The sequence below is a fragment of the Stegostoma tigrinum genome, chromosome 6 (assembly GCF_030684315.1).
Source record: "Stegostoma tigrinum isolate sSteTig4 chromosome 6, sSteTig4.hap1, whole genome shotgun sequence".
In the NCBI taxonomy this organism is placed as follows: Eukaryota; Metazoa; Chordata; class Chondrichthyes; order Orectolobiformes; family Stegostomatidae; genus Stegostoma; species Stegostoma tigrinum.
The window spans coordinates 54,213,431-54,226,863 of NC_081359.1; the positions used below are offsets into that span (position 1 = coordinate 54,213,431).

A 13,433-nucleotide genomic window follows, 5' to 3' on the forward strand; every position below is an offset into this window, starting at 1 on the left:
TGTCCAAGTCACCCTGCAGCCTCTTTGCATCCTCCTCGCAACACACATTACCACCCAGATTAGTGCCATTTGCAAATTTGGAGATATTGGTTTCAGTTGTTTTATCTAAATCATTAATATACATTGTGAACAGCTGTGGTCTCTGCACTGAATCCTGTGGTATCCCACGCATGACTGCCTGCCACTGTGAAAAGGACCCGTTTATTCCAACTGTCTGCTAACCAGTTTTTTTTATCCATGTCAACACATTACCTCAGATTCCAAGAGCTTTAATTTTGGTTACTTGTCTCTGGTGGGGGAGCTTCTGAAAAAACTTTTGAAAGTCCAGATACACACCATCTATTGATTCACCCTTGTCCCACTATACTAGTCACATTCTCAAAAAATTCCAGAAGATTTGCCAAGCATGATTTTCTTTTAGTAAATCTTTGATGACTTGGACCGATCCTGTCACCACTTTCCAAATGCTCAGTTATTACATCCTTAATAATTGACTCCAACATTTTCTCCGCCACTGATGATAGGCCATCGGGCCGATAATTCGCTATATCTCTCCTTTCTTTTTTAGAAACTGGGGTTACATTAGTTACCTTCCAGTCGATTGGAACTCTTCCGGAGCCTCTCAACTACTGGAAAATGATCACCAATATGTCCACTATTTCTAGGGTCACTTCCTTACGTACTGTGGATTGCAGAACACCACACCCTGGGGACATGTCAGGTTTTAATCCCATCAATTTCCTGAAGATCATTTCCTGAATAATAAAGATTTTCATCAATTCGTCCTTCATGCTTGGCCCTCTGCCCTGTAGCATTTTTGGAAGGTTATTGGTGTCCTCCTTGGTGAAGACAGTTATAGAGTTTTTGTTCAACTGGTCTGCTGTCTCTTCATTGTCCATTTATGAATTCACTTGATTCTAACAGCAAAGGATCTCTATTTGTCTTCACCAGCCCTTTTCTTTTCATATATTTATAGAAGCTTTTGCAGTCAGTTTGTATGTTTTCCACAAGCTCACTTTATATTCTGTTTTTCTTTTCCAAATTAAACCCTTTGTCATCCTCTGCTGAATTTTGAATTTCTCTCATTCCTCAGATTGGCTGCTTTTTCTGGCCAATTTATATGCCTCCTCTTCGGCTGTAACACTCTCCCTAATTTCCCTTTTTGGCATTTTTGAGCCACCTACCCTGTTTTACTCTTACATCAGATAGAGATATGCACTCGTGAAAATTCATCCATGTATCCTTTAAATGTCTGTCATTGCCTATCCACTTAAGTATCCTTGGTCTGCTTGTCCGCACCAATGCATGTCTCCTACCATCAAAGTTAGCTTTTTTAAAGTTCAGGATCCCAGTCTCAGAATTAACTGTGTTACCCTCCATCTTAATGAAGAATTCTATCATACTCTGGTTGGTCTTTGCCCAAAGGATCTCGCACCATGAGGTTGCTAATTATTTCATTCTCATTATACAATGCTTAGCCTATGATGGCCTGCTCTCTCATTGGTTCCTCGACATATTGGCAGAGGAGACCACCCCACATACCTTCTAGGAAATCATCCTTCATCACTTTGCTATTAGTTTGGTTCATCCAAACAATATGCAGATTGAAATCACTCATGCGCTTATTGTACCCTTATTGCATGCATCACTAATTTCCCGTTTGATACCATTCCCAAACCCAGCTATTGCTTGGTGGTCTGTACACAACTCCCATTCATGGTTTTCTTTCCCTTTCTTGTTCCACACTGAACCCATACAGTTTCCACATCGTCCAGACTAATGTCCTTCCTTACTTATTTAATTAGAACTTCACCCTGGCAGTCATTATCTAGTCAAAAAATGTTGAGCCAATCTAGATGAATCTTTCTCAATCAATTGTCTCCCATCAAGTTTGGGCCCATGTCTTCTACTGCAATCAGCAGTAACTAAACCAGCTGCATCTCATAAGAGACCAGAACTGCAGTTGTGCCTTTAATCTGCAAAGGGTTCCCTGGCATAGCTTCTCAGCCTAGCTGAGGTTTTGAGCAAACATAAGGGTTCGAGTCCAGAGTGAATTTCGTTAATGACTGGTTCTGTGATCTCTGTAACAGCCACATTGGTATCAACCTTCATTAGTATCAAGTGACCAGACATTTATTTTGATTGTTTCTGATTTGGGTGTTGCTAAGCAATTTAACTGTTCCAAACCAGATATAGGTGGACTTTCCAGAGTGTGCACTCTCCTGCATACCAGCCCATGAGTTCTCTTATTCTATTTAGGTCTTGTGGGTCTCTTGCTGTGTTGAGTCACCTGCTAGCCCTGATCTTGAAGAAAATTTTAACTATTTAGCTGATGCTTGGCTTTGTTTTGGGGTTTTGCTGTGGGCGGACCCCAAGTTCTTTTGTGCAGGATATGTCCTGAGTGAGGCTATGCAATTACCTTCAGTCAAGTGGTGTTCCCAAGCTCAGTCAGACAGGCGAGGGTGTCCAATTCCATTGAATACCCCATAACCCATATGGTCAACACGCCACCTTTTCCAATGGTAAAGCTAGCATCTGTTTGAAGTTCAGTTGGGCTTCAGCTAGTAGGCACCTTTACATGGTTAAATCATGAGTCCCACGTACCAAATCGTCTGTTAGCATGTCATTAATGGATAAACCAAAGTCACATTCCTTTGGTATCTTAACCTTGTCAAAAATCCTGATACTGTTTTCTGTGGTTCTGTAATTGCCAAGTAAAACGATAGCATCTTAGATTTAGAGGAGGCTTGGGCTCATAATATTCCTTAACTAAATCCTTCACCTCAGAGAAAGTTTTAATATCTGGTGCCTCAGGGAATGTTAGGCTCCTGATAGTCAAAAAAGCTGTGGATCAACAAGTTGTCTGGAGAATTATTCATTGCTTTTCATCTTCCCCAATGTCATTTGCCTGGAAAAAGTTAAAAAAATTCTTTCTGCATACTGGACTCGGTCTTCAACAGCAGAATTGGGTGAGTCAAGCTTCCAAAATAAATGCACAACGTCAGAACCACAATTCAAAGATGACTGTTATGAATGAGTGATAATGGGAACTGCAGATGCTGGAGAATCCAAGATAATAAAATGTGAGGCTGGATGAACACAGCAGGCCCAGCAGCATCTCAGGAGCACAAAAGCTGACGTTTCGGGCCTAGACCCTTCTTCAGAGAGGGGGATGGGGTGAGGGTTCTGGAATAAATAGGGAGAGAGGGGGAGGCGGACCGAAGATGGAGAGAAAAGAAGATAGGTGGAGAGGAGAGTATAGGTGGGGAGGTAGCGAGGGGATAGGTCAGTCCAGGGAAGACGGACAGGTCAAGGAGGTGGGATGAGGTTAGTAGGTAGGAGATGGAGGTGCGGCTTGGGGTGGGAGGAAGGGATGGGTGAGAAGAAGAACAGGTTAGGGAGGCAGAGACAGGTTGGACTGGTTTTGGGATGCAGTGGGTGGAGGGGAAGAGCTGGGCTGGTTGTGTGGTGCAGTGGAGGGAGGGGACGAACTGGGCTGGTTTGGGATGCGGTGGGGGAAGGGGAGATTTTGAAGCTGGTGAAGTCCACATTGATGCCATTGGGCTGCAGGGTTCACAAGCAGAATATGAGTTGCTGTTCCTGCAACCTTCGGGTGGCATCATTGTGGCACTGCAGGAGGCCCATGATGGACATGTCATCTAAAGAATGGGAAGGGGAGTGGAAATGGTTTGCGACTGGGAGGTGCAGTTGCTTATTGCAAACCGAACGGAGGTGTTCTGCAAAGCGGTCCCCAAGCCTCCACTTGGTTTCCCAGATGTAGAGGAAGCCACACCAGGTACACTGGATGCAGTATACCACATTGGCAGATGTGCAGGTGAACCTCTGCTTTATATGGAAAGTCATCTTGGGGCCTGGGATAGGGGTGAGGGAGGAGGTGTGGGGGCAAGTGTAGCATTTCCTGCGGTTGCAGGGGAAGGTGCCGGGTGTGGTGGGGTTGGAGGGCAGTGTGGAGCGAACAAGGGAGTCACGGAGAGAGTGGTCTCTCCGGAAAGCAGACAAGGGTGGGGTTGGAAATATGTCTTGGGTGGTGTTCCAAATGGATTTTTTCAGGGCTGTGCTTTTCTTATGTCGCCACTGAAATTACTCAACAAAGGATTGTATCATGCCACCAAGTCACCCTTAATTTACATGTCAAGACACTGATCCAGCTTCCACAGAGTCAGCACTCAGAGTCAACAGAATCCCAAATACTTATGATTTTTTTTGTCCTTTTTTCCCCTCCTTTATTTAAATAACTGTGCTGAAGCTGGTATCACATCGCTGAGTTATCCTTTATTTACATGTGAACAGCACATGGGCTCTGACCAGCCTGTCCTCATTTTATCTCTTAACTAGGGATCCCTGACTGGACAGGATTAACAGCCCCAATCATATTCCATGATATGCACCTAACACATCACTGCAACCACTACGTCACAAAGGCCAATTCAAAGTCCAATGATCATCACCTGCAGTTGACCAACTCTAGGGCTATTGGCTGTTGCAGGGGCTCTTGTGGTGTAGTGATAGTTTCCTTACCTCTGGACTCAGAGACCTTGGATTCAAGTCTCACCTGCTCTAGAGGTATGTGATAATATCTCTGAATAAGTTGATTAGGGGTAAAAAAAGAAAAAAAAAATCTGGTTCCTGCGATATGGTTGTAGTATCCCTATCTTTTGAGTCAACAGGCCTGGATTCAAGTCTCACCTGCTTCAGAGGTGTGCAATAACGTCTCTGAACACACTTAAAGCAGTTTTAGCACTTATAAAGGTATTATTCATACAAGTGGGTCGGAGGATAAGACACCTTGGTGTTCGGTGGGGTTAGAGTGGAAATGTGCGTTGAAGGTATGTACAGTGTCCGTGAGGACTACAGATTGAAAAGAATAGGACTAGGGAACCAGACTGCTGTATGCATTAAACTTGTTGCCACTAAGGACTTAGGCCTATCATCTAGTTAACTCAGCTCATATCAATGCTGCCAATCTCAACCCACTTCTTGTTGCTTTCACAGGCCTACAGCTAATCAGATATTTGCCAATCTTCCAAATGTACTAGTACACAGTCACTTAGATGTTGTTCCTTCTCCAGCAAGGCAAAGAGGCACACGAGAGAAGGAATCAGAAGCTCGGCAATATGAGCAGCAGCATTTCTGGAGCCCAACAGAGGAGTTGTCTGTCTGTCTGTCTGTCCGTCCTATTAGGATGGTTGTAATGTGGTTGAGCTGGCATCGTGATCAAATTGCTTATAGTGTACTTTGGATCTCTTGGTTCTCTGTGTTGTGCTAATAAACATGTATACCACTCCCCAAACCTTTCTCTTCTAAGGACTTGTTTTCAGACACTTAAATACAGCTACCAGCCCAGCCACCAAACCTCAATGATGAACAAAAAGACCAAACATTAATGACGAGGCCCAGTCAAGTGATCTGACTCTAAGATTCTGGTAGTGCATGCATCTGGGAGGTTGAAAGAGATCAGACACTAGCATGTAGCTTGATGTTTAAGCATGAATAGCTCTCTTTCAGGCCAATGACAAAGAATAGATTGTTTGTCAACTGATCAGAATATGATGAAATATTATAACAGAGACAACTGATGACCATGACCATGCCTACTGAGATGCAGGCCTGCTAGATAGCCTACTGTAACTGTCAAAGAGCATGGAGGAGTTTGGCACATAAAAGGTGGAGCTTGCCACAGTGAATCCTCTGCTTCATTTTTCTGTTGTCTTGCAGTCCCACTGACTGTGCCACTGCTCTCGCTATTATGTGTCAAATTTTTATGTACACAGGTAATTCCATCATCAGAATGCAGTAAAACCCTCTGGTAAATGCAAAAACTCCCCAAAATTCTATCACCCACGCACCAGAGTACATGCAGTTTCCAATAGAAAATGTACCTGCAAACTGTATGCCTTACTCCTTAAAAAATCAAAACACCAAGCCCATCTTGCAGATTATACCTGTTAGCAGACTGAACAATATTGAGGTTCCTTGCAAGTTGTTTGACGACGTTTGAATTTTAGAGTTACCAAGTTAAACTTTAAACAGTTTAAAAAAGATGAAAGAGGATGTTACCAGGGTTGGAGAGTTTGAGCTATAGGATCAAGGCTGAAACAGGTTGGGGCTATTTTCCCTGGAGATTGGTGGCTGAGGCTTCTTATAGAAGTATGCAAAATCATGAAGAGCATGGATAGGATGAATAGTCAATGTCTTTTTCCCAGGGTAGGAGAGTCCAAAACTATAGTGCATCAGTACTGAAGACAATAAATGCTGGAGATCTCAGTGTGTCAGACTGCATGTGTGGGGAGAGAGCAAGCTAACATTTGCTTGCTCTCTTTCCATGGATGCTGTCTGACTTGCTGTGATTTTGAACATTTGTTGTTTTCTGTACAGATTCCAGCATCTGTAGTAATTTCCTCCTATAGAGTGCATAGGTTTAAGATGAGAAGGGAAAGATTTAAAAGGGACCTAAGAAGCAGCTGCCAGAGGAAATGGTGGAAGCCGGTACAATTACAACATGTAAAAGGCACCTGGATAGTTACATGAATAGGAAGGGTTTAGAGGGATATGGGCCAAGACTAGATTAATTTAAGCTATCTGGTCTGCGTGGACAAGTTGGACCGAAGAGTCAATTTCCATGCTGCACATCTCGATGACTCTCTCTCTCGTGTGTAAATGAGTTAGGATTTTTGCATTTGAACAAGTGTCATCTGCCTTTTCTGTGTATCTGAAAGGATTTAATGATTAATATGTAACTATCAATATTAGTTCATGGGATATCCTGCATCTGAACCACACAGGGACAAACATCCTTCAGGTATGTTTCCTAGCACTGTTGGCAAGAGTGTAAACCAGTCTGACAGTGGGAGGGGACACAGAATATTGATGAAATGGAGAATCAACGTGCTATAGCAAAGGAAGCAAGCCAGAATGAGTTCAGCTGTGTTGAATTCAGGAGAGTAAGGCAAGGCTGGATGGTCTTCACTTGAATGTAATGAATGTAATAGGTAAGACTGATGAGTTAAAGGTGTGGATTGATGCCAAAGTGTGATTGTTGATATCTCAGAAACATGGTTGAAGGAAGAAGCAGAAACGGTCACTCAACATTCTGGGTTATAGGATCTTTAGGTGAGACAAGAAGGTGTAAAAAGGATGGAGTAGCTCTATTAACTAAGGAACCAATTACTGCAATAAGGGGAGATGATATGGAAGGGTCTTCAAGTGAGATTTTTGTGAGTTGCATTTAGGAATGTTGAAAGGGCAGTCACATTATTGGGAGTGAATTAGAGACCTCCAGAGAGTCAGCAGGCAATAGTGGAGCAAATATATAAACAGTTCACGGAGGCGTGTGAGAGTGCTAAACAAGTAATTATACCAACTTTTCCAAAATAAATTGGGATGGTCATAGTATTAGGCATTAGAGGGGCAGATTTCTTGAAATGTCTCCGGGGAGTTTTTGTATCAATGTGTAGAAGGCCTAACGAGGGATGTAGCAGTGCTGGATATTGTGCTGAGGAATGAAGACGGACAAGTGTTCGATGTGGTAGCGGGGTAACATTTTAGCAGTAACAACGGTACGGTTCAAATTTTTTATGGACAAAAAGAAAGATGGCTTGCAAAAGATGACTTTTGGCTTAGGAGAAGACTGAGTTTATTTAAAATAAAGCAGGACCCCAGCCAAAGTTGTTTGAGAACAGCTCCTTGCATGTAAGTCTACAGCATAGAAATGGTGGTGGGGGAGGAGCATTTGAAAAGGAGCTGTGGAGAGTATGGGGGAAATATAGGAACAGTAAGGTCAGGACTGGATGAGATAGTTTGATGTAGGAAATTGGCGATGTGGGGTGCGGGTGAATGGGATATACTGGAGGCTCTGATGGGCATTAAAAATGCATGAATCCCCTGGCCTGGATAAATTGCACCCCAGGCTGCTGTGGGAGGCAAGGCAGGAAATTGCACGGGCTCTGACACACATTTTTAATTCCATCTGGCCACGAGTCGGGGGAAGTACCAGATGACTGGAGGACATCTAATGTGGCTCCACTTTTCAAGACAGGTAGTACGGATGAATCAGGAAATTACAGACCAGTGAGTCTAATATCAGTAGTAGGAAAGTAATTGGAGAAAATTCTGAAGGGGAGAATTAATATTCACTAGGAAAAACCTGGATTAATTAGAGAAAGTCAACATAGCTTTGTCAGAGGTAGGTCATGCCTAACAAATTTGTTAGAATTTGTAGTCAAAGTGTGTGGCTTAGGGAAGTATAGTTAATATTATTGGATTTTAGCAAAGCTTTTACCACATGGGAGACTGACTGATAAGGTTAAAGCACATGGAGTTCATGGAAAATTGGCGAGATGGCTGAGAAACTGACTTAGTAATAGATCACAAAGGGTAGTGGAGAGGTCTGTCTGAGTGACTGGAGGCTGGTGTCCAGTGGTGTATCACAAAGTTCAGTACTGAGACCTTATTGGCTGTTACATACTTAAATGATACAGATCAACATGTGGGGGGAGAATGTTGAGCACATTTGCTGATGACATCAAGATTAGTAGGGTGGTTAGTACTGAAGAAAATGGTTTTAGGTGTTAGGAAGATATAGATGAGTTGGCCAAAGCAGAAGTGCCGAAACAGGATGAGACACGGAGAGGCAGAAACAGATGTTGGGGCACAGGGGGGCAGAAACAGAGGATAAGCATTTAACCCTGATATGTGTGAGGTGATGCACTTTGGAAGAAGAAACAAGATGAGGGAGTATGTAATGAATGGCAGGGCATTGAGTACTTTGGGAGACTGTTTAGAGGAACACAGAGGATCTTGGGGTTATTGTTCTCAGATGGCAACCATGTGAATAGGGTATTTAAAAAGGCATATGGAATGCTTGCTTTCATTAGTCATGGCATAGAGTAGAAATTATTGTCTTGTATACTTTTTAATGAAAAATACAATGACAAGTTTTATATGTCACCCCAATACAGTGCCTACAAATAAGAGCAAGGACGTCATGTTGGAGTTGTACAGAGCATTGGTTAGGCCACAGTTGGAGTACTGTAGGCAGTAATGATCATCTCACTACAAGAAGGAAGTGATAGCGTGAGAGTGGGTTCAGTGGAGATTTACCAGGATGACACCTGACATGGAGAAATTGAGCTACAATGAGAGATTAGTTAGGTCTGGATTGTTTTTGTTACAGTAGAGAATGCTGAGGGGGCCACAAATGACATGTATAAGGTAATGAGGGTTTGGACGGAGTGAAAAGGAAGCAGCTGTTCCTCTTGGTTGAGAGGTCAGTTACGAGGAGACATAGTTTAGGGCATGGGGCAGGAGATCCAGAGGAGATTTGAGAAAAAAAATCTCCACTCATAGGATGGTGGGAATCTGGAATGCACTGCCTGGGAAGGTAGTAGAAGCAGGAAAACTTCAACCTTTAGAAAATATTTGGATGAGTGCTTGAAATATTATTGCATTGAAGGCTATGGGATAAGTGCAGGAAATTGGAATTAATGTGCCTTTTGTGGTAGTTATTGTTGGTGCAGACACCATGGGCTGAAGGGCCTCTCAGCTGCATGAATTTCACTCTAATGCAGTGTTTGTCAAGTATTGTTGCTGCATCTCCTTGCTAACAATTGCCCAACCTATCAGCAAACTCTTGTTATGCTGTATTAATTGCTGTTTCTTTTCAAAGTCTGTTTTTTGCATCCTGGCCTGATGAGTTCAAGGTGAAGAGCTGTGAATTTTTGTGAAGTTCTGTATTACCAAGCAGTTGCATTTATAATCAGTGTTGAAGTTGTGTAATTAGTCTCTGGCCAACAGTTTGTCTGGTACATGGGATAAAAATTGGTCAGATAGGTTCCAGATGCAACTTGATCAATTGCAAATAAATGTCAAAAATGTTTCATGGCCATCACATATTAGGATGTGCTGCTGAAGCAGTCTCAGACTATGTCTCTCTGTCATTACATCACTCTTGCCTCTGGTTATTAGGTTTGTCCCTGTGATGTCCAAGCCCAGCTGCTTGACTTGACTGACATGGAAGAACAGCCATGTGATCTGGAGCTTGAAGATGCTGTGAACTTTAAAGAAGGCACAGAATCTCATCAGGTTAGTCCTGACTTGACCACTATAAGGAGAAGAGATGCTGCTCCTGAATCTGTTTTTTAAAAAAACCATTCGACTTGTTCCAGGTGTTGAGATCACCTTCAAATAAGCCAAGATATCAAAATTGACCACTTAAGAATAAACCACAGTATATGATCAAATACCTAGTAACATAAAGCGTTTCTCCTTTCTTGGAGACTACAAAATGATTTCATAACTTGTAAATTATTCCTATAAGGCTAGTGATGCCATAGGTCAAGTCGTGTTTCCTTTTCACTTCTTGGAAGTTAACTAGCTCTAACTAACTAACTAAATTTGAATTGACATAGTTGCAGTTGGACTTTCCAGTTGAAGTGTGGAAAGATAATTAACTCAAGATAATACAATTCATTTCTTAAACTCTGGACATCCGAAGGCACTAGAGAGCCACTTAAAAAAAACTTTGCTTCTTACAGCAGTTCCTACGCTTAAAATAAACTTTCTTAAATGTAGAAACTGCTGTAAGAAGCACAGTTACCAATTTGAGCATGTAAGGTGACGCGTAAATGTTAGTCTGGATTGTAGCTCATCTTCCTATAGTACCTTGATAGTTCCACATTTATCTGAAAGGGCCAACTTGGTTTAATGTCTCAGTTAAAAGATGAGGTCAAGCCAATAGTGACTGGGGAGGGGATAGACTTGGTGGCAAGTGTTTAAAACCTGCGAAGAGTTTGAAGGCAATTGCTTTAGTTTTCCCAAGACTTAACTGGAGAAAATTGAAACTCATTTAAGATTGGATGTCATCAATATAATCTGGCAACTCCAAGGTAGTAAAGGATCAAAGGAGATGGTTAGAGCTAGAGTCTGGTATCATAGACATACCTATGAAGGCTACTGTCCTTGTCTTTGGATGATGTTGTCAAGGGACAACATGAAGATGCCAAAATAGAGTGTAGATGGATCCTGAAGATGACTCCTGAGGTGGAATAATAAACCTTTGCTATATATGCTCTGCCTATGATGGATTATGTGCTAATAAACTCAGTTGCTGTGGTCCCTGAGAATTCTTTGTGATTGTTCAACAATTAATGGAGTGAGGAGGGCAATCAGAAGAAATCTTTTTAGTCCAGCATATTACTGTAAAATGAAGAAGTAGTTCCTTATAATGGAAAGGTAAGTAATAGACAATTGCAGTAGGTAAAAGTACAGGAGTAATGATAAACGAGGATCAGTGGAGTTAGTGGGATTAGTTTTGGATTAACAGATCAAAGAGCCAGGACAAACCTCATGAATCAAATTGTTTATTCCTGTTCTGCAAATTTATGTAGTTCCAAAAGTTAATAGGACTTAAATAAGAGACAACAAAGTGTAGAGCTGGATAAACACAGCAGGCCAAGCAGCATTAGACGAGCAGGAAAGCTGATGTTTCGAGCCTAGACCCTGCTTCAGAAATCCAAGTGCAGAAGAGATTAGATTGTCCAGCAAAGTAAATGAAAGCGGAAATTGCTCTAACAGGCTTCCTGCCTTAATTTTGATATTCTATTTTACCTTATCTAAGATGGATTTTCCAGGCCTTAAGAAGAGACCACTAATGCAAAGTGTAACACCAAATGAAGGAATGTCTTAAATGTACTTTTGAGGAACACTATTCGATCACTATTGCATGTAAATTACAGCACTCGTTATGAAACTAAATGCAAGTTTACTAAATTTGTAAGTGACCTTAAGATAAACGCAAGTACGTGTTGATATTTATCCATAATGGTAGACTCAGATTAGATTTATCATGTAGAAGTAACCTATCATTATATTGGGTAAAGTGCTGTTTGTCAAAGATTAATCACTGCTATAGATATGAGAAAGAAAAACACTTCAGTGTAGCATGTAATAATTTCAACATTTAGAAAATTCAGTGAAGTCGTTCAAAATTCAATGAAGTCTTAGGGAGCGTAAGCCCCTTCTTCTCAATCTATCCTCATAGAACAAGTCCGTCATGCCTTTTGCATCCCCCTTTCTTTGGATAAGGAATTCAGAATTGTACATATTTTTCCAGGTGAATTCACTAAAGACTGCATAACTGCAACAAAATTTTTTTTACTTTGTTACTGTAGGCCAACATACCATTTGTTTTCATAATTGCTTGCATTTGCATATTAGGCTGCATCGCAAGGGTACATAACTCTTGCAGATCATCATTTACCAGTCTGTCACCACTTGAAAGCTATGGATTTTTACCCTTTCAGCTAAACTGGATAATTCTACACTTTTCAATATTGTACTTTGTCGTTTGCTTATTTGATTCTTTATTAGTTTGTACCTGTTTGCTGCCTCTTTGCATTCTCCTAACTGCTTACTTTTCCACCTAGCTTTCTACCCATAGCAAACCTGGGTATGTTGTATTTGGCACTGTCATTTAAATCATTGATAGAGGGTTTAAACAGCTGAGGCCCAAAAATGGAATATTCCAGCATCTCACTAGTTACTCCACACTATTCTAAAAATGGACTTTTTATTTCACTGTTGTTTTCTATTAACCCTCCCTCAATCTGTTGGAATGTTTATCCACAATCCCAAGAAAAAACTGTTGCTGTCCCTCCCTTCTCTTCAGTTGCTTCCATTCCGTCCCTCTAGTCACTGCTACACCCCCCTTCTCATCCTGGTCACTCCACCCCACTTCCAGATCTGGCCATCTTCCTTCCTGGTCCCTTGATGATGGTTGTTGCCATTTTAGTTGACCATGGGAATGAGCTGCAGGGTACAATATGTGGGGTCCCAGGGGTCTCACCGTTAAGTTACCCACATTTCTAGACTAAAATGTCTGGAAATGCAATGATTATCCAGAGATCTGTAGTAATTTACTAGAAAGATGTGGTTGAGGATGAGCAAAGTGTTGATGACAACATGGTAGCACAGGAACAAAGTAAGAACTAGGAGTAGGAGTAGGCAACTGAGCCCCTCAAGCCAGCTGTGCCCTTTGATATGATCATAGCTGATCTTACCTTTGCCTCAACTCTGCTTCCCTGCCCACTCTCCATAGCCCTTAGAATCAAAAAACCCCTACAGTATTGAAGGAGGTCACTTAGCCTGTCAAGCCTGAGCCAACCCTTTGAGGAGCATCCTACTCAGGCACAGTTCCCCACCCTATCCCTGTAACTCCACATTTGCCATGGTCATTCCATCTAACGTACACAACCCTGGACACTAAAGGACAATTCAGCATGGTCAATCCACATAACCTACACATCTTTGGACTGTGGGAGAAAACCGGAGCATCCGGCGCAAACCTACTCAGACACAAGGGGAATGTGCAAACTTCACATGGACCACCACCACAGCTGGAATCGAGTCCATGCCCC

The 13,433-nt window shown here is 42.0% G+C and overlaps 1 protein-coding gene across 8 annotated transcripts in view; it reads left to right on the forward strand.

Moving 5' to 3' along the window:
- The window catches only part of dlg2 (discs, large homolog 2 (Drosophila)), an 891,501-nt gene that overhangs the window by 219,280 nt on the left and 658,788 nt on the right, over positions 1–13,433 (forward strand). For all 8 annotated transcript variants that reach the window (XM_048533248.1, XM_048533245.1, XM_048533246.1 and 5 more), the window contains one exon: positions 9,985–10,101. In XM_048533248.1, coding sequence (XP_048389205.1) covers positions 9,985–10,101 — 117 coding nt within the window. The remainder of the gene's footprint in view (positions 1–9,984; positions 10,102–13,433) is intronic.